Genomic DNA, 26,576 nt, shown 5'->3' on the forward strand with positions numbered 1-26,576 from the left:
TGTACAGGCAGTAACACCAAAGCATGATGGAATGAAAGGGAATGAGTATAAAATAGAGACGAACGAGGGGCTGTGACTTGTAGAATCAGTGACATTGATGTGCACAGAACTTCCTTACCACTATTTCATTACTGCCTACCCACATTCTTTTAGTTATGCATTGGAAGCAGGATTGGTGAATGTGTAAACGACACACCCCCAAAACAAATTTTGCTCTCTTTATCACAGGATACATTTCTCCATCCTCCTCTCCACCACAACTTTCAAAAAGTGCCAGATGTCTAATATCATGACTTACTGAAGAAAGGAGGCAGATGCTGATGGTGTAGAATATAATCCTTTGCAAAAAAAGTGCCAACCCTGATCATTTGGGACATTGGAATGTTTCCCCAGTTTTTCTTGGTTCTGCGCTTAAAAAGCAAAAACTAAAATATGCATTTTCCTTTAATAAATCACGACTCCATCTGTTTTGAAATAGAGAGAGAGATACCACACTGCTGTGTTTGAATCTAGAAAGTGAGCGAATTGTGCCCTCAAGTGGCTAAATGCTGTACTGGAAGGAGAGCTTTGTAAAACCTGACATTGTTGCTAAGTAATCTTAAGTACCCCTAAGGCTCCCTCCTGAGTTTTTCATTCTTCTCAAAAGAAGGACGACTGAGTTTGGGAGCAAGTCATCAGGAAAGCGGGGATCGTGTTCCTGATTTATTATTGAGACTACCTTGCCAGATCAAAGTCAAGTGCAGGGAACTTAATTATCTAGATAATTTTGGCATCAGGAATTCACTTTGCCTTTTCCTCCATTACTTGGCTCATTCAAATGATTAGATTTTGTCTGGGCTGACACCGCTGTTCCTAAATAAAGTATTTATAATAAGCTTCGAGTTCCACAAACAACTGCTTGCTAAATCTAGGAAAATCAAGGACTGAGCTTCAGGGCTGTCTTATACTTACAACAGAGTTATTTGAACACTCCTTTAGAGGGTGAAAAGCTGGAATTTATACAATAAATATGCTTGCACATATGTGAAAGGTTATAGATTTTTCATTGTAACATCATTTGTAAATCAAAAGATTGGCAGCCTCTTAGATGGTCATTAGTCTGGGGTTAAGTAAATAATGATACGTTCATACAATGAGATTCAGTGCAGGTGTAGAAAAGCACAAGGTCGTTCCCTGTATTCACATAGAAGTGCTGTGCATAATACAGTGTTCAATGAGAAATCAAGGACCAGAGGAGCGTGAAGATTACACAATATTTGCATTCTGAGAGGAAAAATGCAGGGTTGTATTGACTTGTACACATGTGGTTTATTTCAGGAAGGATACATAAGAAACTGATTAAAGATGGCTGTTCACAATTGTCAAAAATAGGACTGAGCTGTGAAATATACATGATTTTCATCTGTTTGGTTCATGAGTGTTCCTCCAGTGTCTAGAAAAGGGTCTGGCTCATTTTGGGAACTCAGTAATATGTGTGGAGTAAATAAATGAATAAAATCAAATGTGTGTGTGTGTGTGTGTGTATTATATATATTAAAAGACTGTCCCCAAGGAAGGAACTTGTATGGCTAGAGGTCAGGCATGGTAGAGAGAATTTTCACTGTGTACTTCTACACTTTTAAAATATTGAACGATTAAAATAGGCTACCTATTCCAAAATAAATAAAATTCAAACAACTAAAGAAACAAATAATAATGGGGAGTTATTATTTGGAATAGTTATTTAAATAAGGCATTATGTCGATGGTGATTTAGACCAGGGTCAGTCACATCATAAGCTACTAATCATTAATTAGCAATAACACTGGAGTACTCGTACAGCATCTGAGGAGCATTAGACCATAAAAAACATTGTCTTCACATGGAGAGTTTTCTGCTGTGTTGCAGATTCTTCACAGAAAAGTACCTGCTCTTTGCCAGACCCGTCTCAGCCGACAGTCCGGCATATGCTGGGACTGCCTCCCAGGTCAGGCAGATTAAATTGGACGGCCCTCCCTGCTGAGTTTCCAGTGGCTTGAGTCACTGTGGCCCTTTGGATGACTCCAGTGAGCAAATTCATTAAGAGGTACCATGAAAGGGAGAGGGAAGCTTTGATTCTTAAAGAAAGATGTTGTACCCGTAAGGCCCCACTCCAGACCTCCTGGATGGGAGTCTCCAGGTAGGGCTGGGCACTTCTTTTTTTTATTGAAGTATAGCTGATTTACAATGTTGTGTTAGTTTCTAGTGTACAGCATAGTGATTCAGTTATACATACATATATATATATATTTCATTATTGGTTATTGATTGAATAAAGATTATTGGTAAAAAATATTGACTATAGTTCCTGTGCTATACAATAGGACCTTGCTGTTTATCTATTTTATATATAGTAGTGTGTATCTGCTAATCCCAAACTCCTCATTTATCCCTCTCTCCGCCCTTCCCCTTTGGCAACCATAAGTTTGTTTTCTATGTCTGCGAGTCTCTTTCTGTTTTGTAAATAAGTTCATTTGTGTCATTTTTTAAGACTGACATATAAGTGATACCATATGATATCTGTCTTTCTCTGATGACTTCACTTAGTATGATAATCTCCAGGTCCATCTATGTTGCTGCAAATGGCATTATTTTATTCTTTTTTATGGCCGAGTAGTATTCTATTATATATATATATATATATATATATATATATATATACCACAACTTCCTTATCCAGTCATTTGTTGATGGACATTTAGGTTGCTTCCATGTCTTGGCTATTGTAAGTAGTGCTGCTCTGAACATTGGGGTGCATGTATCTTTTCAAATTAGAGTTTTCTCCAGATATATTCCCAGGAGTGGGATTGCTGGATCATATGGTAAGTTTATTTTAGTTTTTGAAGGAATCCCCATAGTGTTTTACACAGTGGCTGCATCAAATTACATTCCTACCAACAGATACTTGCATATTTATAAAGCTATACAATGAACTCTGAGGCACACCACCCTTCCCTTCCTCCCCCACCCCACCAACACTGAAAAGATCCCCTCTGGACATAGAGACAACTGGGCTCAGATTGGACAAAAGAAAGTTCCTTGAAAGGATACCTTCCATTCCCCATGCCCAATTTTCCCTAAACACTATACCCGGAATTATTTCTGGTTCATTCCTTTCCTTGGAAATGCTCTTTACTAAATTATAACTTCTAGTCATTCCAGATCCACTTGCACAGTTATCCTATCCTTTCTTCCCATAGGATGCGAATCTGGCAGTATTCATCAAAACTCCACTGTGATGTGGGAGGCACCTCCCTGTTAAACCAGATATCAGGAGAGCTTTGAGAATGCAGACTTCTGATATGAGAACACTCAGCTAACTAGGAGGCAGCCTGAAAACAGCTAATTATCCATCAAAGAAATCATGTTCTAACTGCTATGCTTGTTCACAGCAAGCACAGTCCTCCACAGCAAGTCTGATAATTAGAAAAAAAGACCTCAGAGGCTCTTGGGGGCTGGGATGAGAGATGAAAACACACTTTATGTGGATTTCTCTAATGTAATCACCAGTTAAAGGGATGACAAGGAGCTTAACAAGCTCATTACAACCTCAGCGCCTGTGATCTCTGCACAGACCCCTGTGAGAGCCACAGGATGAAATGCCCTTAAAGATCTCGCTGGGCCTTGGCCCAGCCTGTGTTGTTTTCACTCCGCCCCCACCAGAAGGCAGCTGGTGTCCTCATTACCAGCTGTTGGGCCACATGGAAAATAAGCCAGGAGTTGGTTCAAACGTGTTCTTGGGCTAACACCCAGAATTTTCTTCATCTGGACATGGAGAAAAGAATGCCAGACTCAGATTTGGATAATCCTGTTTATCCACCTAATTTTCCCAGCTGTCCTGCTCTGCTTTCAGAATGACTGTCCCTTTGCTTGTGATTGTAACAAAGCTCTCGCCTGGGTCTGCTTTGGGGCATGCTTGTCTGACTCCACACCTCTCACCCACAGAGGCTGCTCACGCACTGCAGAGGTCCAAGCCTCTGGTTTGGGAGATGCTGGCCATTCCTGGAGTGAGTACTTCTGGCTCGAGAAGTTCATCTCTTCTTTCAGAGCGAGTCTTTGTTTTATGAGTGATCAGCTGCCGTTGGTTCATGGGGGTACTTCCACATCCAGTGCAGTTCTTTTATAATTGATCTAGATTACTCCTCAAAGCGATCTGCATAAGGTCAAGGCACCTGGCAGCATCCACAGAGAATAGGGCGTGCATGGTACCCCTTGGGGGCAACACAGTGACCCTGACTGAGGGCACCTGAAGGAGCAAGGCCGTCAAAGGAAGTACCTCTGAGAGACGGGAGAATGGGGAGACTGAGGGCAGGAAGGCATCTAGGCCTATCTCAGGCAAATTTTATTTGAGGCTCCCCAGCAGCTGCTCCTTTAAGAGAGGTAAACTACCCTGAGTTCTACTCATATGGTATGAAATTGAAATACCGCCCATAGGAGAATCTTGCAAAGTGTGACACTGGCCACAACTTGCACTCAGGTCTGGACAGCATGTGCCGTTAGTCCGTGTCAAAGTTCCTGCTACTCAAGCGAGTCTGAAGTTTATGTGAAAGGTCCACAGATTTGAAATTTGAATCCTGGCCTTGTCACTGGAGGCCTTCCTTGCTTGGCCCGGTAGAGATATTTTCCACAAGTTCCAGGTAGATCAGACTGTCATGCCAAGCCACATTTCAAATTTATGAGGTGAATCCTCTATAAAACAAAGAATTCTCTCCAAATTCATCTGCTCTGTAAACCTTGATTTTCATTTACCTGATTTCCTTAAAGGGATACATCTATGACCAGAAGTAGAGCCATGGAAATAGCAAGGTCAACAGGAAACTCCATCCCACGTGCCAGACCCTTAGAATGATGTCCAGAATTCAACTTAGTCAAAGCACAACTTTTCTAAAAGAAACAGGAACTGCCATCTCTACTGAAATAACACTCTTGGGAGAGACAAGACTTCAGACCATACCTGTTATTGATACCACAACATAAAGGGGTTTAGAGACCTTTGCTTGAAAGGAGACTCTGATTTGGAGAGGAGGGGACAGAAGGGACATGAGCTTACAAATTGTGACAGAAATGAGAAGATGAGGTCACCTAGGTTTAACTGAGTCAGCTTCCCATTTGACCTGGGGGTTCACACCTGACTTGAGTCTTCCATTTCCATTCTGTGAAATGGGGGTGGTGGAGTAGGAAAGGGGGGAATGAGTCAAGGACGGGGTTACGGTCAAGACCATCCTAATCAAAACCACTACAAAGCATATGAAGCCTAGAGAAGAAATGCTAAAAATTTAACAATAGCCTGAGAGATTTAGACAAGATTTTTTCTTAAATTTCTTGACATTTTCACATGGTAAGATTCTGAACCAAGTTCACCATAACTCTCCTTCCTTGAATAGCTACAAAATATGGTGACCCGGTAGTCAAGAGAAGACCAAAATTGGAGGGAAGCATGGTCTTACAATCATTCCTAAGAGTAAAGACTGGGTTTTTAACAGGGTGACCTTGGCATTTCCACAGTGTACTGAACAGCTACATAATATTCACTCTGCACTTGTGGGTCTGTTTGTCATGATGCCAGGTTGGGTCCACAGTAATCCATTCAGACATGTCCCCCTTAGCAAGCCTATATTTCAGAATCAGTATGGGCACTAATGCCTTCTGAGTCCTGCTGTGATGTAATTAAGGGATAATGTTTGCAGCAAGGAGTAGAGAGAGTTGTAAATGCCTCCCATGGGTGATTAAATGCTGAGGGGAAGTGAATAACTATAGAGTTCATCTGGTGCACATTTATTCCAATGCCACGAGCATTTTTCCCCCAATTGTAGGGTAGGGTTTCTAAAAAGATACAAACATAGCATCCCTAAGCAAACATTTTCATATCTTCATCTCCCTCTAGGGAATGGAAAATTTAAACTACTGCATCTTAGGAAAGCTTACTTATCTAGAAGAGAGACTTAGCTGAATTGCTGTTTAAGGAATGAGAAGAGAAAAACAAGAGCTGCTTCAGAAAGGATTTAAAAGCGGAAACTGTGTGTGTACTTCAATATTGAAACGAAGAGGTCCCACATCCACAAACATTATACTGGAAAGTGTGAGTGAGGATTTGGGGGAATCAGAACTCTTATACTGTTGGAAGAACCACAAACTGGCATGATTTTGGAAACAAGTGGCAATATAAATAAAACTGAAAATGTACATCCCTGGAACTCAATAATTTCACTTTTAGGCATATTGCTTAGGGAAACCTTCACATATGTGCGCGGAGACGAAGACAAACATTCTCACTGCACAATATTTATAAGAGCCCAACGTTGAAAAAAATCTATCAATAGAAAAATAGGAAATAGAGAAGTAAAATATAGTCTCTTCACACAAAGGAATACTATATAGCAGTTAAAAAGAATGGCAGAACTCCACATAAATCAATAGTAATATTTCTAAAGTACAAGCTATTAAGGAATCCCCACTGGTTAGATTTATGAAAATTTGGGTAACTAAAAGAGGATAATGACTGCTACTGAGTGTAACACCCTGAATCAGTAAAATTCATGAGTCCACAGTAATACTCAAACAGAAAGAAAAAAATCATACTGTTGGATGACACGTACAGCCTAACATGTAGAGTATGAAGCCATTTATGTACATTTTAAATGAATATAAAAATGATACCCTTCAGTGTTCACAGATTCGTGTGTGTGTGTGTGTGAGTGTGTGTAAAACCAGAGAAAATAAAAAGGACCCATATAAGTTCAGATAATGTGATTTGAGAGGCAAGGTAGGAGTCTATAACTGGAGACTGAGGATAAAGGAAACTTCAACTTAACCAGCATGATTGTATATGTGTACACACACCCACATACACATGCATGCACACACGAAACAACAGAATGTCATTTCTAGATGGAGGAGAAAAAACGTTTGTGATAGCTTTCTTCCTTGCGTTAAAAAAAAGTTTTCTCAAAATAAAAAATAAAAGCACCTGAGCAGCCATGCTCTTGGCAGATGAACAAGCTCCCTCTCACCCGTTGTGAGGAGGGCCTCCAAGAAACAGAAGCAGCCTAGCATTTCTGGCTTTCTCTGTCTAGCTCCATGCTACCCAATATGGTAGCCACCAGCCACAAGGAGCTACTTGAATTCAAATTAATTAAAGTCAAGTAAAATTAAAATTTCAGTACCTACGCTGCACTAGCCACATTTCAAATGCTGAAGGGCCCCCTGTGGCGAGAGGCTATTGTATTGAGCAGCACACATACAGAACATCTCCATCAATCCTATAAATTCTATTAGACAGAGCTGGTCTCGAACTAAAAACCCGTCTTTTAGACAACAAGAACATTTTTGATTGCATTGCTCTTTTCCTAATATGTCCTTCTATTCATAAGAAAACCAAGATCATGACTAAGAGGATTTTTTAATTTCTGGAAGGAATATGTCTGCTAAAAACCTACATTCCAATTATGACTGAAGTAACATTTTCTTGTGGAAAAAAAAAGAGATAAACCATCTTTAGAAAGTGATCTAGCAATTATCTATAGTTATGTAAACATCAGATTTCCTTTTTTCCAAAACTTAGGAAGTAGGAAGATAGGTTGAAGAATGATCAAAACATTCTCCAAACAAAACTCAAAGTGTGGGTTCAATAGTTTTCCAAGAGCCTTTGTTTCTTACCTGTACACAGTATGAGGGACATACACTTCCCGGATTGGAAATTCCAAAATCTCTTTGTGTGGACGTCCCCGGTTTTCAGGAAAGGGTCTCACTGGCAGCATTTCAGGGGTCAGACAGCAATTGACTGTCTCCGGAGCCATAGAAACCTCTAGTTTGAGCAAGCCTAGGGAGAGAAAATAGGCCTGCCTTAGTAAAGACACTGTCACGTGCGTACACGGGAATCAAGGAAGACTGCTGTACTACATTTCTTTTAAGAAAATAGGGATAAGTTGTGGGAGTATAAGAATTTCGGAATTCCCAGCTAATTTAATTTCCTAAGGTCTGAGAAAAATCACGTCATGACAACTTTGAGATTTAGCTTCCAGAATTTAAAAAGCAAAAAGTTGTAAAATGAGTAAGAACAGATTAGAGAATCTTTAAAGTCCGTTCCAGAACTACCATGCTCTGAGTATACACAGTTCAGTACTTTCTCATAAAATTACAAACACTGAAACTTGGTGGTCTTCAAACTAGGTTCGCTGGTACCGCAGGGGCTGCAGAAGTGCTTCAGGGGCTGTTCAGCTGACAGTAAGGAAGGTGTGCCCGCACCTTCTACCAAAGCATTTACCTTTCACTTTTTCTTATACGAGGAGGGCCATGTAATACTTCATTTGATACAAGAGCCTCCTCTGTTCAAACAAGTATCTGATTATCTGAGTGCGCAACCAGATGCTGTTTATTTACATACTCAGTCCTTTAGTAAAAATAGCAAACATTGATAGATTTGCCAAAACAAGTAGACTTTAACTTCTAATACAAAATCCTGTATTTCACTTGGCAAAACATGATTTTATCAATTGTAGCATTCCACAAATAATGCGTCTAATTATAAATGTCTTTTGGACAGCAAAGTGGATAAAGACAAGCCATCCACACCTGGAATCGACTTGACTCTTCTCTGCAGGGATGAAGATCTTTTGTAGTCAGCTAAAAACTTGAATAAGTCTTCGTCACTAAGGCGATCTCCCTCCTGCCAGGGAGAAGTCAGGGTTAGTGTAGATGCACCATGGACTCCTGAAGTCCAGACCAAGGATTTCTTGGAGGATTTTTATATTTCAGTTTTACCTTAACATGCCTTTCATAGATACGAGGATTATAGGCAACCCTGAAGTCACTTAGTCAACCTCTTGCCAAAATCCTTTCTCTGCCACTCCTGACTGTCACTCAGCCTCTCATCAGTCCTTCAGGGGACAGGGCTTTTAGTGCATTTCTAGGGAAGCCTGTCTGACCATTAGAAATTTAGACCAAAAACTCCTCCCCCTATAACTTCAACCCACTGATACTTTTTTACTCCCTGGAACAAAAAAGAGTAAGTTTATTTCTTCATTCAAAGTATGAAGATGGAGAAAGCATCTTTCCATCATTTTTTCTGTCCTCAGATTCTTTACATTTGTCTAAGAAGGCTGAGCATCAATACTTCCCTCCATATGCCCCCATGGGACAGGCACGCTGCCGAGGGATACACGTACAAAAGCTCTGATCCCCACAACGGCCCAGGAAGGAAGGTAGGTAGGTGGGTGCGTCTCACCCCTGAGGACAGACGAGAAAGATCTGACGCGGTTAAGTCAGACCTCTCCCTCTGAAGTAACACAATTGGAAGGAGAGGTTCCCAAATAGAAACCTTTCAGTCTCCTGCCATCTTTACCCAGTGGCACGCCCCTTCTGCATTTCAATTTGTTAACATTAACCCTTGAAATGCCCCAGGGCACTGAGCTGTGGAAAATTTTCCAAAACAGAGTCAAACCAAGTGTAAGTTAAGTTGGGTTTTTTTGGTAGTAAAATACATACCATGTAAAATTACCACCTTAACCATCTCTGAGTGTACAGGTCAGCAGTGTTAAGTACATTCACTTTACTGTACAACCAATTTCCAAACCTTTTTCATCTTGCAAAACTGAAACTCTATACCCATTAAATAACTCCCCATTCCTCCTTCCTGCAATCCCCAGCAACCACTATTCTACTTTCTGGCATTCTACTCTGTCTCTATGAATTTGATTATGCAAGGAAATTCTTCATTTTTTAAGTAGTCTCGACAATTTCTGAGCTAATAAAGAGCACCATCTGCACGGTCACACTCTATGAGGAAGCAGGCAGCTCTCAAAAGCCTGCATGTGGAACAGTGGTGAGATGGACAACATCCAGGCCAGCAAACCCTGAGCCACGGGGGAAATGGATATTTTAGCCAGACTGTTTCCACAGCCTAATACATGAATTGACCATGACAGCTCAAATAGGATAGCTTGTATTAATGGGAACAAATCCTTCTCTCAATTAAAAGAGCTAGCACTCATTTAGCACTTGCTGTATCCCAGGCACTCTGAGCAGAGCTTTACACATCTCACATCATCTAACCTTCCCAACAGCCCCACGAAGCCAGTGCCCTCATCCCTGTTCTATAGATAATGAAATCGAGGCTTGGTGAGGTTAACTAACTTGTTCTCTTAATAACTATATATATTCCCACTTTGGGCTCCAACATTCGTGCTCTTATAAGGGGACACATCCAGACACACTGTCACATGAAGAAGTACCTGCTTGAAAAAGCTGTTGACGGTCATGGGCTTCACGACCCCATTTTCCTCCAAGGAGAAGGCTCTTTCCGAAAGTCTTCGAGATTGGGACAAAGTTCTCCGCTCACCCGCAGAGCCTTTCCCTTTATGGAAAACACCTGTCATTCTAAAGTTTGCCTTTCTGTTTGAATACACAGCAGTTATTAACTTTACCATATGTAAGATATGTTTAAGGTCACTGAATAAGAACACAAGAACATGGCCATTCTTGTTTTGAATGAAGATTTCCCTCCCCTGGCCCCTATTCTTAGACCCCTCTGTTGGGGCCCTTAATTCTCCCCTGACCATAGTGGAGAGGCCGTGAGCAACTGCAGTGCCCTCCCACGTGGAGAACAGGGTGGGCCAGGTGCCACCCAGCGGGAGTCTAGAACTACAGGCAGAACAGCGTCTGCAGATAAGCTTTATTTGGTCAACAGTGTTTGTTTTGTTTTATTTTTACATTCGCATTCCGTTGGGAGAGGCATGCACTCAAATGCCCCTGAAGGCATTTGGGATTGTGACCCAAACATGCTACGGGTCAGCTGGAGTATATTCTGGATCCCAGATTTCTCTTGCTGTGTGGACCAGGCAGCAGAAGTGAGTTTCTGCCTAAAGGTAATTAGAACAGAGTCACACCCCAGCATGGTCCCTGATACTCTGCTTAGTTATTTCTCACCCCCTTTAGAGATTTAGGTAAGGATCTTTTTGCTTTTATACTGTGAAACTCAGGGGTTCTGTTGTGAATGGTCAAATTGTCCAGAACTCTAATGCTCCAACCCCGTCTTTGAACACTCTTTTCCCCTTAATTCGTGCTGTGATGCTGAACTGAAGCCTCTTGCTGCCACTGCCCTCCTACACTTGCTGTGCTGTCTTAGTATATAATACACTACATCTTCTGGTTGTTCCTTAAGAATCAGCCTGTGTAGTCAGGTTAATCTATCCTTGACCCAGAGATGATAGAGGACCCAGAAAGCTCTATGCCTTAATTACCTAGCTTTTGGTGTACTCTAAGCTCTACGTATAACCCTTTCAAATACCGGGCTACTGTGTCCACATAGAAATTGGCATAAAACAGACATACACACATTGTCGTATGAAGGTCAGGATGCACTAAAATGAGGTTTGTTGTTGGTATATCAGAAATAACCCAGAAGTTCTGACTGGTAATTATGCATCAATAACTCCAGTGCAGCAGCAGCAATAACACAATACTTTTCCTCCACTCCTCTGCTAAAGGCAACGTTTCAGAAGTGGCAGAGCTAAGGAATGCAAGACAAACGTCCCGAGACATGTGACTGTAGACATAAATATTTGCTGGATACAAAGAACATTTTGAAAAACAGAAACTGCCACAGGTTGGGGGAGATAGACTTGAAAACTCTGTAACCCTCCTGAATAGTTCCGTACCCAGTTTAGGAAATTAAGAATTCAGATCGCAGGCTGGGTAATAAAAAAGAAAAATATGCTAAATAAATCAGAACAGTAACCAAATATTCTTTGGCGTTCACTTTTTTCATTGCACTTGGCAACATAAACTTTAAGGAACTGGAAATTTTCCTGAGAAACCCGAGTTTTGCTTTTTGAAGCCCTTGTGGCAGTGGCTTTTCTTCTATTTCGGAGCCAAGCATGGTGCCTTTGTTTAACGCACTATAGATTATATTATTATATTTTCTTGTTATTTTCAAGAATTTTACTTTGAAGAAGAGAAGGCCACTGAAAATTGACTTTTTAACGTGTCAAACTGTCCAGAAAATTCCAACCAAAAATCTTACTACAAGAGTATATTTAAACTCCACAAAGTTCATGAAAATTGTCTTGGGGATCACTGTCGAATCAAGTGTTTGTAATCCAGTCATAATCATGCTTCATCCTAGTCATCTCCTTCCTTCCTCCCCCCCCACCAATAAGCAGCTGATCTCAGAGTTGGGACAGTGGGGAGCCCTTTCCTTCACACCGCAGTTGGAAATCTTACCAACCATGGACTCCACATCGGTTACCTCCCTGTCCAGGGTAGAGACATTGAAGAAACTTGCTAAGCTTATGGGAGCCCAGGCAAAGGGCATCCGGTATTTCCCCAAACGTTGGCAGAAGGATTCAGCTTGAAGTTTTAGTTTTTCAATCTTTTCTTTACTCTAGAGGAAAACGGAAAGAGACAGCAGAAACAAACAAACAATATGGCACCAGCACCAAGTCAACTGCCTGTGCCCTGGACATGACAGCCAACTCCAAAATCGCTACCTTACTGATTAAAAAGAGTGAAGAGGCAAAAAAATAACACAGCTCAGGCCAGAAGTCCAACTGATAAGGAAATACGGAATAGAAAAGGAGGAATCTTTTTAAAAGTTTAAGAAAGGCTACATTTAATTATTAAATACACTTTCATCTAAAAAAACAAAACAAAACAAAACAAAACAACCCAGAAGTCTTGTGGCTTAATATACCAGCCAATCAACAAGCACCTCTTTTAGAGGCTAGCTACATGACTTGGATTCACATGACAGAATCTTAGGATGAAAAGTTTTGTATATCATCTATCAGGCTCTTTCTTTAGAAAGCCTGTTTTTCAAAAATTGCCTTGGAAGATTCCAGAGAGATCCGTAAGGGTTCCTAACGACTTCCTTATTAGTTTGACAACACTTCCAAGATATTCATTCTAGGTTCAGAATAAAAGATAGATTAAAAAAACAAGTATCTTGAGTTCAATAAATCTTACTTGAAATTTATGAGTCTGCAGTAGAATGCTGTTAGGCAAGTCTTATTCCAGAAAGGCCATGTTTTAAAAATCATATTGGAAACTTTTACAAATGGATGCTGAGAAGAGATGTCCTTTTCAGAGGCCCAGCACTTACGTTGTACTAACAAATTTATGATGTACAGCAGTCTCAGCTAATTTCCAAATATCCATACCAGAAAGAATGGTGGTCCATGCTGTGCAGGAAGGCCAGGAGAGCTCAGGCACTGTTTAGTTTCATGGGGTGTCTGTGACCCTCCCAACCAGCTGGGTCAGAGCCTCAGAACTGAGACAATAGGATGTGGCTTTGCCCCAGTCAAGTTTTGTGATTAGACATTGGTGTGTGCATCACCATGTGTTGAGTTTACTGAGTTTAATAATTTATTTCTTTAAAAAGTTATCATCCATGACCAGTTTCCCTTCCTTCTTTTGTTTAGATATAATTTATTGGTGTCTCATATGGGGACATATTACCGACTAAACCCCATTAACTATTTTGTGGAACACTTCTGAAAAGTATCTGCTTATTCTAAGATGTTACCGTTTAGCAATACTCAAAAGAGCATACCTTTCCACCATCACTTTCTTTGATAACCATGTAGGGTTCTGCACACTCTCCAATCTCTCCCTGCTGAAGGACTTTTTCAATCTACCAACAGAAATAATATTAAAATAAAATATGTGAATTACAAATAGATAATGGAATCTCTGCAACCATCAAAATAGTGTTTTATTTGATGACATCAGAAGATGTCCAGGATAGATGTTTTTGATTAAAAAATTAATATAAAGAGTATTGTACAGTTTTGTAAAAAAATTCATAAAGGCATATTAAAAGGATGAGAGCAGATACACACCGAATGTTAACAGTACTTATCTTTGTGTGATAGGCTTATACGCTATTTTTATTCTCTTCCTATTGCTTATGTGTATTTTCTATTTTTAAACAATAAACAAGTATTATGCCTACAATAAAAAATGCAATAAAAGTTATTTTATAATACAAAACCCATGAGACATATGTAGGAAGTGAATAGCTTGTTTTCTTTATTATTGCTTGCAATGTAAAAAAGAGATATGATCTCTGTAAAAGTCAGGTTAGGGACTAAAGCCTTCCACAAAATGAATAAATGAACAGAATAAATTATCTATAATTGTCTCCCTTGTATTTCCTATTAGGGCTACTTCTCCAGATTTAATAGACTTGGAAAGGAACTGGAAAGCAGTAGGATGGTGCAGCTTTTCACTTTGCTAACTGACTGTGAACATGAATGGATGCCACTACTGTCAGGCATATTCCTCTATCTTGCTTCAGGTGAAGGATCTGACTGGCCATAAATTTGGGCACCATGTTTAAGAGGAAGAAAAGCAGAAATCTGAAATTTCCTAATCCTCTGCTTAAAGAAAGTTTCATTGAACTTAGATGTTGAAGACAAAACAAGCGGATTTAATCCCATTTGTCTGTGTCAAGAGTTGAGATGATCCTTGAAAAAGAATTCTGGGTCAACATATCCCAAGAGGCGTGCATTCTTTACAGGCACTAGCAGTTAGGCACCAAGTATTTAAACTTGTGATGGAAGGTGTTTCATGGAATTTCTAAGGAAGTGGCATGGGGCTGCCCGATGAACACTTGTCTTGGGGAGACTGTAAGCAGGAAGTTTCTCTTCTCACAAAAGAATTAAAAAACCCCTTCCCACTGCCATAACCTGAAGACAAGGCGGATCTTCCTGAGAGATGCACCTGAGGCAGCACCTGAGGTAGAGACCGACCTATGTTCCTGTCAGTCAGCAATCATCCATCTATTCATTCATTCAAAAACCATTTGTTGAGTATTATCCATATGGTAGCTACTGGGGAGATAAGATGGTGAACAAGATAAACCTGGTCCCTATTCTCCTCAAGGTCATGGTCAGGAGTTTATAGAGCAAACTGGAAAGAAGCTAATTTTTCCATGAGATCAATGGATAAAAATGTGGTCTTTAAAATGAACTCAGAACAAAGATAAAGAATCCTTTAATTAGGACCCTGCAGCAAGGAACGGGAATGCCATGACGTCATGTGTATTGTGCAAGTGCCCCATGCAAGTTCCTCTGAAACTCCATGAAACACCCTTCATCACTAGGTTATTTCTGGTTGAAATACTTTGTGCCTAACTGATAGTGTGGAAGCACAGGAAAGGATCTCCAGAATCTGGAAGCAGGAGAATCCAGATTCGACCAGACCAGCAGGTACTATTCCCTTCACCAAGCTGGACAAGGCTAACTCCAGGTTCTTTGTGAGAAGGAGCTGCAGGCTGCTAAGAGAGCCTGTTATATGGCCCTTCATCATTCATGTATAAAAGGAGTGCATGAGTCCTCATAACCATGGTAGGTAAGGGAAAGGGGCATGTCAGAATTGCCTGGGAATTTTTTTTAAGGTAAAGAGGCTTCTCTCAGCCCTATTTAGAGAGGAAGAAGCAACAACACTGGTGTTAACAGTAAAGAAAAACAAACCAGAAGCAAACCAGGGACTGTCTTACTGAGTAGACTTAAATTTCTTAACTATATCCAAGCCATTTAGAGAATGTTTATCATTGCCAAGTGAATGCATTTATATATCTGAAAAATTTGGATTATATTTCGTAAGTGATAGTCACCTATAGGTAACTGCTAATATTTAACCATGGGTCAGCCAAAATGGAGTAATTCACTGAGAAGTGGAGTTGGAAGTAAAATTTGGATCTGTAGAACAAGTGTTGGCTTCTTTGATTTCTCAGGCTGTGAGAGAACTTTAAAGTTAACTACAGAGCTGCTAGAGTGGGCTCTACATTAATTTTCCTATGTGTCTAAATCTAAGTAATATTGCAATGGAAAGACACATGTGAAGTAGAATAGCAACAGATACAGTAAATTTTTAACTCTATCGTCCATAAGCTTAAATAAGTTCTCTTCAAGCTACAGTGACTTTTCAGATTCAGAATCTTTGTAAAATGGTGTAAAGGAAGCTAAAACAGAAGGATATCTGCCACTTGTTAAGTGACCTCCAAATCGCCTGAATGTTTTGGAATCTGTACGCTACTCCCATGAGAGCATGGAGGAATCAATGGGATTATGGACATAAAACACTGCGCTAACTAGAAAATGTTCTAGACCTGGAATGTTGGGTGTACATGAAATCAAAATGTCTGGAATTAAACAAAAAACAATTTTGGGGTAAAGAGTCAATGAGACAAACTATTTGGTTTAAGGTAGGTAAAATATTCAATGTTTGCTGTTAACTTTAACCAGCCATTTTGGTGTGTAGAGAAAATCTGTGGTTTTCTTAACATCAGCAAAGAGGACAGCCTAGAATGAAAGATCCTTCCACTTACATTTCCCACACACTTTGACTCTCACTAGACATGGTCTGTAAGATGGAGTTAAAGAAGGAGAGTGAAGCTTGGAAACTACAGCCTACACCTCAAACTGTCAGAGCCTAGACTTGTGGATGTTTAACTATGGGTCTCTTGAAAAACATAAACATAATTAGGAAACTCGACCTGAGATTTTCTCCATAGCCTCCCAGAGCTGGATAGCTGAGGATGCTTTCCTTGGTTAGGAGGAAGGGTGCTTGTAAGTGCCAGGCTTTATTTTGCAATCACAAGTTACCCATGTAGGGAGGTGTTATTATCCCCACTTTACAGATGAGGAAACTAAGTCTCAGAAAGGTTAGGTAATTACCCAAGTCATTTAGCTACAAAGTTGCAAAGCCAGGACTCAAACCTAGGACCACCTTACTCCAAAACCTATAGTCATTCTAGTATCCAACACCATTTGCTTGTAAAGGAAAAGGAATAAAGTTAAGAGGGAAACAAAGTGAATCTCACAGAGGACATGTAGATATATTCTGACACCTCTTTCATTCTAAACATGCACTGGGAATAACGCAATAATGATAACATCAGAATATGCAAGTCAGATTGTGTTTAAGTACCTTTACTACTAGGTAGATGTCCGGGGATGGATAGGTGACTGAGAATACCGCAGATCTTGCCTGACTGGATGTAGCAACAGAGGGTGTGTGAGCACGCAGAAATCCTTTGAACTGGTCAGAGTTCAGGTCACAGTAAAAATTTTCTGAGATCTGTAAATGAGTGGCCAAATGAAAAATAAGTTACACTTGTTGTTCTCATGGTCTAAACTTTTTTTTTAAAGAGTGATTCTTATTTTGTAGTTGGCTTTATCCCTTTGATAACTATGTAAGTTTAAAAAGCTAAGGCTCTAATCTGTTCTTTTTTTCAGATTATTCATTTAAAATTGCAGTGAAATGTACATACTGTAAAACTTACCATCTTAACCATTTTTTAAAAATTTATAATCTGTTCTTAGAAACAATAATTGGTACATATATGTAAACTAAAAAAATGTGCAGTATACTGTATATATATATTTACATGCAATATAATATGTATGTGCAGTTAAACTGTAATAATTCTACCTAATAAAACTGAAAAGGGGAAAAAAAAGAATGAGCAGCACTATTTATAATAGCCAAAACATGGGAACAATCTAAATGTCCATCAACAGATGACTGGATAAAGAAGTTGTGGTATATTTATACAATGGAATACTATTCAGCCATAAAAAGAATAAAATAATGCCATTTGCAGCAACAATGGACTTGGAGATTGTCATTCTAAGTGAAGTAAGCCAGAAAGATAAAGAAAAATACCATATGATATCAATCATATGTAGAATCTACAAAAAAAAAGACACAAATGAACTTATTTACAAAACATAAAAAGACTTAACAGACATAGAGAACAAACTTATGGTTACCAGGGGGAGAAGGGGTAGGAAGGGATAAATTGGGAGTTTGAGATTTGCAGATATTAACTACTACATATAAAATAGGTAAACAGGAAGTTTCTTCTGTATAGCATGGGAAACTATATTCAATATCTTACAGTAATTTATAATGAAAAAGAATATGAAAACAAATACATCTATGTATATGTAGGACTGAAACATGCTGTATACCAGAAATTCACACAACATTGAAAACTCACTATACTTCAATTTAAAAGTTTTTAAATTTTTTAAAAGAATCTTTAAAAAAAGGAAAAAAAGTGAAAAAAAAAGTTTTGCCAAAGAAATAAGTCATAAACATGATTTGTGACTAGAGGCTGCCAGAAAATCTGATATATATGTTTTCACAATCTCTAGATATGTTTAAGTCTTTTAAGAGCTATCCCTTGATACATTTAAATTTTTATTAACCCATCAGAATCTCCTGAATATCAGCAATGTGCTAGGTCCTGAACTGAAGAGAAACAGGGCACTGCCTCTGCCCTCAATTAGTTTACAATCAAGAATAAAGGAAAAGGCAAATAGGTATCAACTACAGTAAGAACAAATGATAAGGGACCACACTCATATAAAAAAGTGCTGGGGAAGTTCCCAAGGTGAGAGGTCACATCCAGCTGGGGAGATGGGGGATGCTTCTCATAAGGGAGGTGTGTGAGATGGACAGGCCTTGGAAGAAGATTCTGCCAGGCAGAGCTGGAGGGTGATGGTGGACCAAGGAGAGAGTATAGCACAGAAATAACTTAGAGGCTGGAGGACCTGGGTTAACAGCGAGGAGTCCAGCTGGGCTCCGCCTGGGCTCTCCAAAGAAAGAAAGGAGACAAAAGAAGAAAGGCTGAAGAAGGTGGGGCGTGGGAGCTGAAGAGTTTGTTGCTAATGTTGTAGGTAGTGGAGATCCACTGAAGATTCTGACATGATAAAAGCTCCGTGGCTCACCAGTGTAGAGTTACTTAAGAACCACTGTGGCGCTGGGTCATCCCTTCATTGCCAATAGTTTCACAGGCAAGAAGTGGCTCTAAGGCAGAGACTACATTTACCAGCCTCCCTTGCAGTTAGAAGTGAGCATGTGACTCAGTTCTTTCCAACGAATTGTGAGTGCAAGTGATGTGTCAAACTTCCAGGCCTCCCCCACCCATCTTTCCTCTTTTATCAGGAGCTGTGATGACAGTGAAAGGGTGACTCAGGAGACACACACTGAGGATGGAAGAGATGCTGCCAGCTTGGGTTCCTGAATGACTGAGTAAAGCAGATCACTGTTGACCCAGCCCCTCCTCCCCCTGGATTGCTAAGAAATGAAGAAAATTCTCCTTCTTTAAGCCAAGCGCCCTCAAAATGTGCCCACTCACATCCCGCCAACCAGCAACTTCAGCATCACCTGGGGACCTGTTAGAAATGCAGATTCTCAGGCCCCCAAATTTACTGAATCAGAAACTCTGGAAGGTGGGCCCAGCAACTGTTTTAACAAGCCCTCCCGGTGATTCCCATGCACAGGCAAGTTTGAAATCGACTGCTTTAAATCACTGAATTTGGGGGGAGGTCTCTGTTAACCTACCCTAACACAAATCTCAGTGATTGTTAATATTTATTCAGAAAGCACCCACTTCCTTAAATACTGAATAGTTATGAGGAGGGAGGCAGAAGTATTTCCTATTTCTGTCCTCCTCTAGGAGTTACAAAATGACTTAACATTAAAATATTCATAGAGAAGTCTTTTCAATTAAAAGCACATTATAGTCGGTGAGGTTTCTACCCCATGGCAAATTTAGACATTTACTGCACAAGATGCCTTCCATTCATGATAAGCCTTTTTCACAATGCAAAAAACTCCCCAAACTGAGGAAACATTACATGCACATCTGAGCTTGTTACAGCCATATTTAAATTGCTTTGTTTTATGTGTAACCCCATATGTTGCTATTTCATTTCTCTATCTCAGCCAGGTTACCACCTCCAGCTGACTTTCCCTTCAATATTCTTCAACAAGCATAAATGACAAATGTTCCCAGGCCATTTCTTCAAAAACTGCAAAGGCAATAGAACTGGACATATCAAAGTTCATTTGCTTTCAAATCTGATCTGTTTTTGCTGCAGAGAAGTGAGATTTAAAAATATGAGCCCAAAGACAATGAACACTATATGATGCCCTCAGGGATGGGCTCTTTTTTGCTTTCTTACCTTTTTCCTTTCTTTAACATCATAGAGGGCAATGCTGGCAAACAGAGGCTCAATTTCGATCTCAAACCTGTCGGAGAAAGACAGAAAAGTCTATATGATTCTAACTTGGATAATTTTGAATTTTCTGAAAGTGCCTGGATATATAATCTGGTTAAAAATGTAAGTAGTATCCAGAAATATTTGGATAGCTCCAGGTATACGACATTCACACTATGATATTAATAGAGAAATATGGGAGGTTCATGGAAAATTCGTAATCATTTGAGATCATGGTGGATGGTGCATTCTTCCACAAAGTGCTTGCTGGTGGCTTTGCAAGAGACAGCAGGCGGAAGAGATCCTAGTCTAATCCAGTGTGGCACTTCTGACCACTATAACTGCTGTGTTTTCAGAGGGTTGAGTCTCTGTCTTAAGTAAAGTCCTTGTGTACAGTTTACACTTTACAGCAAGAATAGGAATCTCTATTATTCAATTTTAAGGGCTGGGTCTTTTCACTTAGTTTAAAAAAAAAGAAAAGTTCAGTTGTTTTTCTTTAGATTTATACTGGGAACACCAGAGGAAGATTGGGTTATGATGTGTGTGAATGTCTGGCCCCTCCTAACTCCATCACCGCTGCTGAGCTGAGGTGGGGCAGGGGACTGAGCACTGCTGCTAAACACAGAGGTGTGCGAACCCAATGAGAGCTAGAAAGAGGAGGCCTCATATTGGCCCTAACTGCCAATTCCCCCAGAAATGATGGGTTTGAAGAGAAGGCATCCCCAAAGCATAATCCTGCCACACGTTATAGGATGCATATGGAGCCCAGATGTGCACTTCCAAATTTCTCAGGTTAATAACCCACCATATTACCAGCTAAGAGCCCTAGTAATCAGGCCCTGGACCACCATTACTGCAGAAGTCATGCATATTAGGCCAAATTTTGTTTCAAGGCATATGTGAGAGGATGCTCTTATCATTGGATAGCTTTGTCTAAAAAGAGAACTTTCTGAGAAGAAAATCTGGGCAGAGGTAGGCACAGACAAAGGGTCAGTTGGTCAAATGGCACCTTTGGAAATGAGGCAGCTGGGAAGGATGGCAGACTCAGGGCACCGAGTCACACACACCTGGGCTCTGTTCCCTCTCCCACTACCTACTAATTTTGGGATCCTAACTAGGTTACTTCCTTTTCCCAGTTCCATTTGTTTATCTGTAAAATGAGGAAAGGACACTTGCTCTTCCTGTTTCCTGGGATTGTTGTAAGGAGCACATAAGATACTGTGTGTGAATATACTTTATAAACAATGTCAATGAGCACCATTATTCACAATAGCCAGAAAGTGGAAGTAAACCCAGGTGTCCATTAAGGGATGAGTGGATAAATAAAATGTGGTATATGCATACAATGGAATATTATTCAGTCTTTAAAAGAAAGACTTTAAAAGGTGACATATGCCACCATATGGACAAATCTTGAAGATTGTATGAGTGTCTTCACTTGAAATAAACCAGTCACAAAAGGACAAGTATCACATAATCTCACTTATGTGAGGGACAGAGAGTAGTCAAATTCATGGTGACAGAGAACAGAATGGTGGGAGAGAGAAATGGGAATTATTGTTTAGTGGGTCCAAAGTTCCAGTTTGGGAAGCGAAAAGACTTCTAGAGATGGACAGTGGTGACAGCTGTACAACAATGTGAATGTACTTAATGCCATTGAACTACCACTGAAAAATGGTTATGATGGTAAATTTTATGTTTATTTTCCCACAAATAAAACTTAAGATCATTAATTTTTACTATTTATATTTAAACATTCTAGGTTTACCTATAAGAACTTACTTTCTTTTCTTTTATCCAGTTTATTCAAAGTGGTTAAAGCTAAGACAGTCTCTTTGGTTTATCTCCCCTCTTGCAGGTTTATGTTGGTATGAATACGATTCAAGACACTCGAGCAGGTCAAGTTCACTAAGCAAACACCTCAATTCTACTTAATTTCTGCTTTGGTAGTTTGGGGGAAAAATTACTAGAAACTATAGTTCACAATTTTCATCAAGAGAAATTCAAGTGACTCAATTTGTTTTCTTAATAATGATTGTAACACATGACTATCTTAGCGGCCATGTCTTCCTATCTGTGAGAAGAGCTGCCATTTATTTACGGAGAACGGCTAGGTGGCTTAGTGTCAAGCATCACAGTGGAGAATTCCTCCAATCCCAAAGGGCAGAGCTACTGTACCTAACAGTAGCCTGATGTGCTTCCCGTGGGGGTGGGTGAGTAGCTCAGACAATGGGGTGGATTTCCTGAACAATGCAGAGGGGAGAGGAACAGCCTCTTCCACTCAATCCTCCTGCTGAAGGGCTAGGAGGTTCCTCATTCTGGGTCAGCTCACAAGGGCTAGAGTCTGCCTTTCTGTACCTGTTACGTGACATGGAACTGGCTTATAGGCTACGTATCTCTGTGTACAAGACAAAAAGTCCTAACTACCCCCACCCCCTGCCCTGCAACTCATAGAACTGGCTTAAGGAGGGTGCTACAATATCAAGAGAGCCCCACAACTGTGTAAGCAGACATGCTGGCTTGTGTTCTGAGGGGGCAGTTGGCGAGGCTCTGCATTAGAATCAGAAGTTTACAGCACATAGGAACTTGACATCATCTGGTCTAACTACTTCATTTACCAGAACTCAAAATCCCAGAGAAGTTCCCAGGGCTGAAATTCACACTTGAATCCAGAATCCAAAGGCCCTAATTGCAAACCAGGTGATGCCTAAGGGGTCCATGAATTGACTTCAAGAGATGAATGATCTTCCTAATAGGGTACGAAAAAATGTTACGCTTATGTACTTTGGCCTAGGTAACAACTTAACAGTTTCAAGAATCTGTGATTTGAAGATGTGGAAGAACTAATTCTCTAAAGCAGCAGTCTGCAGAGAGGAAATGCAAGCACTCCAGGGGGTCTGCAAGACAACCCCCTGGAGTGCAGAAAGAAAATACTAGAATTCACTTTGATTTATTTAATTCATCCTTCAAAATTTCTGACTGATCAATGTTTTTACATATGTATAGTACTTAATATGCAAGTACAGAATAAATATGCATGTATACAGAACACGTGACTTCTTAAAAACACAATTAAAAAGTTTAGAAACAATTGCTTTAAAGTAAATGTGGCAAATCATCAGCTCATGAGATGAATCCAAATTGCAGACATGCTCTGCTTTGTGTGGTACTTCAAAAGGAAATGAGAAAATATTTAAGAAGTCAGGAAATTATGCAGGAAAATCTAGATTTCTAGCTTCTCTTTAAAAAAAAAATCAGACAATTGATCAAAATGGGCTTGTTTACTTGGATGGTGAGTTGGCCCTAGCTAGTAGTGAGTGCCCCCTTAAGATAGCGTGCGGTAGTCCCCACTACTCTCTATTGTACACTGGCAGTGAGACTGAGTGTTAGTTGCGTTTTTTATCGTCTTTTAACAGTGGTGTGCTGGTAAATGTTTAACAAGAGTCTCTGAAAAAAAAAAAAAGGCTCTAATTTGCAGGATCGTCTGAGTTCTATGTTGTAAATACTTCCACCACTCCACCATGGGCAACTTCCAACTACCAACATGACTCCACTGAATACACAGACTGAATAAAGAATTGGGAGGGGAAGTATACAATCAGCTCTCGTGAGTTAGATCAGACTCCGGCACACTCTTGGCCTCTACTGTTACTTTTCTTACTGTACAGCATTTAACGCAATTAATTACCTACATGCCTAGCTTTAGTGTTTGCCTTCTCTGTTACGGAAGGATGACTGTCAAAGGCCTGGTAGGAACAGAATCTGGGACCAGCTGACTCCAGACTCTGCTTTTTGGACTACCTCACAGCTGCCCACTGTTAGAGGTATGTTGGGGGTGGGAGTCCTCCCTGATTCGAGCTCTGATGAAAAAGACACAGTCTACATCCGAAAGCTGTGAATGAAAAATATCAGTAAACATATCAGTAAACAAAGGCTGCTGCAGTCATCAAGTCATCAGCCACTATCAGCGGCCCTGACAGTGAATAAAGGGAACTCAGGATACAGACAAATAGGCAGCTCAGCCTCTGCCACCAATTCCAACCATGCACCTGGATGGAAATCAGGATGGGAAAGAACAGGACACTGGCCCCAGGCAGCTAGGTGCATATCAAAGGAATGATTTCAGTGAGCCCAGACTTCTGCACCTTCTCATACATAGAAAAGCACTAAATACCTTAACTCGAAATATCTGGTTTTCTTTAATTAACAGTAATCTTTTAATGTTCTGACTATCTGGTCTTTGTTGGAAAAACTCATATATCTTGGCTCCTCCCTTGCTTCTTTGGAGCAACCTCTTAGAGTGAACTGAGAGGCCACCCAGGTTTAAGTCCTCTGGAAGTCCACCAACTAAAACATAACTCTCAACTTTTAGGTTGTGCATTTTTTTCATTTGACAAAAACAAGACAGACCTTAGTATAGTGGTTAGCATGTTGGCTGATACTTACTTCAGGGATAGCAACTTGACCAATATTCTGTTGCCCAGATGTTCCTTAGGACATTCTGGTACCGGACGTATTTCCACTGCATCCTCCTATTATTAATCACATTGTAAAAGAAATCAATAGTGAATTTCCATGAAGAGTTCCAGCTGGAGTTAACCCAGGGGAGGGAAGGCTGCTATCAACTAAACAAGACAACTTGCATTTGCTTTATTTCTAATCACAGAATAACACGTTGACTTCTACAAGGGAGTTTATTATCCAACCACCAAGTTTCAAAGTCAGCATTTGCAGCCAACATTTTCTCCCTTCTGAAAGCCAAGTATCTGAGGGAGGAAGGAAGGAAATGTGAACGTGGATATGGCATAATAACATCCACCAGATGGCATTGCAAAATCTTATACCTATTGTTGGCTGGTTTTTTTTTTTTTTTTTTTTGGCTGGCTCTAAGTACACAGTCAGAATGTTTTTCCTGCCAAGGGCTTTACTAGTAAATATGTGAGTTTTAGACTTGAGATCTGAGTCAGAACAGTTCACTTAAGGCTGTAAACCATTAAGACTATAATACAGTGTCTTTCTTGGTTCTTAAACAGATGATAAGAGACTTGGGGGTGAATTTGCAGGTTCTATATACAAATGCCCAGCTGGAACTTGCTACAGTTCTAAGTACAGACAAGCTTGGTAATGACAAATTACAGATATGCTTATTTCACCACATAGGGACTAAAGCCTTAAAGGAAAGTATCAAGTCCCTACTGTAATTTTAAACACTCAATCTGAGCTATCACAGCATCTTAATTACATTCATGTATGCAAAGATAAACACTGCAAATTTTCCTAAGAACTTTCATTCCTGCTTTTACAGTAGGCTATCCAAACCCTGGTGAGTGGTCTGCAGCTCACAAGGGTCCAAAGAATAAAGCCTTGTCTAATTGTATTTTCCGGGGCTATGAAGGATACCCCAAATATCCCACGGCAACCAGGATACTTTAACAAACAGCAGTAAATCTTAGTAAATCTGTGCCCAGTTTGGTGGACTAGTCTAAGTGGTAAACTCATCACCACTCTATCTTTCTATTCCCCTCTGTGTTAAAAGGTTGGCTATCTTGCTGGGTGGAATTGCTGAGTTTGTTTCAGAGGAGGCACTGTTCTGACGCCTACACTGAGCTGAAGCCCCTCAAAGCGAGCTGAAATTTTCAGGGTGATCAGAAAAGACACATCTGAAAAGGAAGGGGCCCCTTACTGGAAAGCAACCTCAACATAAAGACACTCACGGGTTTCTAAGACTACCTTTGTTCTGGAGTCAAACCTTTGGGGTCCTTTTTAAAAAAGTTTTTCACATGGAAAATTGTAAACATATACAAAAGCAGAGAGAATATGGAATGAGCCATCTTTACCCACCATCTAGCTTCAACAGTTCTGAAGTTGTGGGCAACCTGCTTTCATCTATACTCCCACTTGCTAGCTCCCCAACTCAATGCGGTATTGCTTAGATGCACAACCCCAGATATCACATAATTTCATCTGTGACTATTTCAGTAGAGATCTCCAAAAGGTAAGGACTTTTAAAAACACATAACGAATACCATTATTACTCCTAAAAAATGAACAATAATTTCCTATTGTCATAAAGTATGTAGTCAGTTCCAAACTTCCCCAGCTGTCTCAATTTTTGTATAGTTAGTTTGTTAAATCGGGATCCAAACAAGGTCTACATATTCATGTATTTCCTAAGTCTCCTGTAACCTGCAGGAATTTCTTGTGCCTTTACAGTTATCTGAAATAGGAACAAACTGCCAAAGAAGCAGAAGAGGAAATGTGAAGTTTTAGTGGATGCCTGTGGTCTTCATCTTCCTGGGAGATAGATAATTACAGTGACACACACACACACACACAGAGGGAATATGAGAGAGGATGTTCTCCTATTAGTTGACCCAATGGATCCTGAGGCCAACTCTACATCTGCTTACTTGTGACTTCAGTATGAAAGCAGTAAGTCCCCACCATTTTTTGAAATTGGTTTTTAGTTAGGTTCTACCATTTGCAACCAAAAGAGTCCTAAGGCAAACTCCTCTATGATTTGGAGTATAGTGGCACCTTTCTTAG

At 40.1% G+C, this 26,576-nt stretch overlaps 1 protein-coding gene across 4 annotated transcripts in view; it reads right to left on the bottom strand.

Moving 5' to 3' along the window:
* Positions 1-26,576, bottom strand: part of DOCK8 (dedicator of cytokinesis 8) — a 223,889-nt gene that overhangs the window by 93,843 nt on the left and 103,470 nt on the right. For all 4 annotated transcript variants that reach the window (XM_010967902.3, XM_074361655.1, XM_045504974.2 and 1 more), the window contains 8 exons: positions 24,477-24,562; positions 19,995-20,061; positions 16,948-17,097; positions 13,565-13,645; positions 12,238-12,397; positions 10,248-10,369; positions 8,590-8,683; positions 7,675-7,837 (listed from right to left, as the gene is read on the bottom strand). In XM_010967902.3, coding sequence (XP_010966204.2) covers positions 7,675-7,837; positions 8,590-8,683; positions 10,248-10,369; positions 12,238-12,397; positions 13,565-13,645; positions 16,948-17,097; positions 19,995-20,061; positions 24,477-24,562 — 923 coding nt within the window. The remainder of the gene's footprint in view (positions 1-7,674; positions 7,838-8,589; positions 8,684-10,247; positions 10,370-12,237; positions 12,398-13,564; positions 13,646-16,947; positions 17,098-19,994; positions 20,062-24,476; positions 24,563-26,576) is intronic.

The sequence above is a fragment of the Camelus bactrianus genome, chromosome 4 (genome assembly GCF_048773025.1).
Source record: "Camelus bactrianus isolate YW-2024 breed Bactrian camel chromosome 4, ASM4877302v1, whole genome shotgun sequence".
NCBI lineage: Eukaryota > Metazoa > Chordata > Mammalia > Artiodactyla > Camelidae > Camelus > Camelus bactrianus.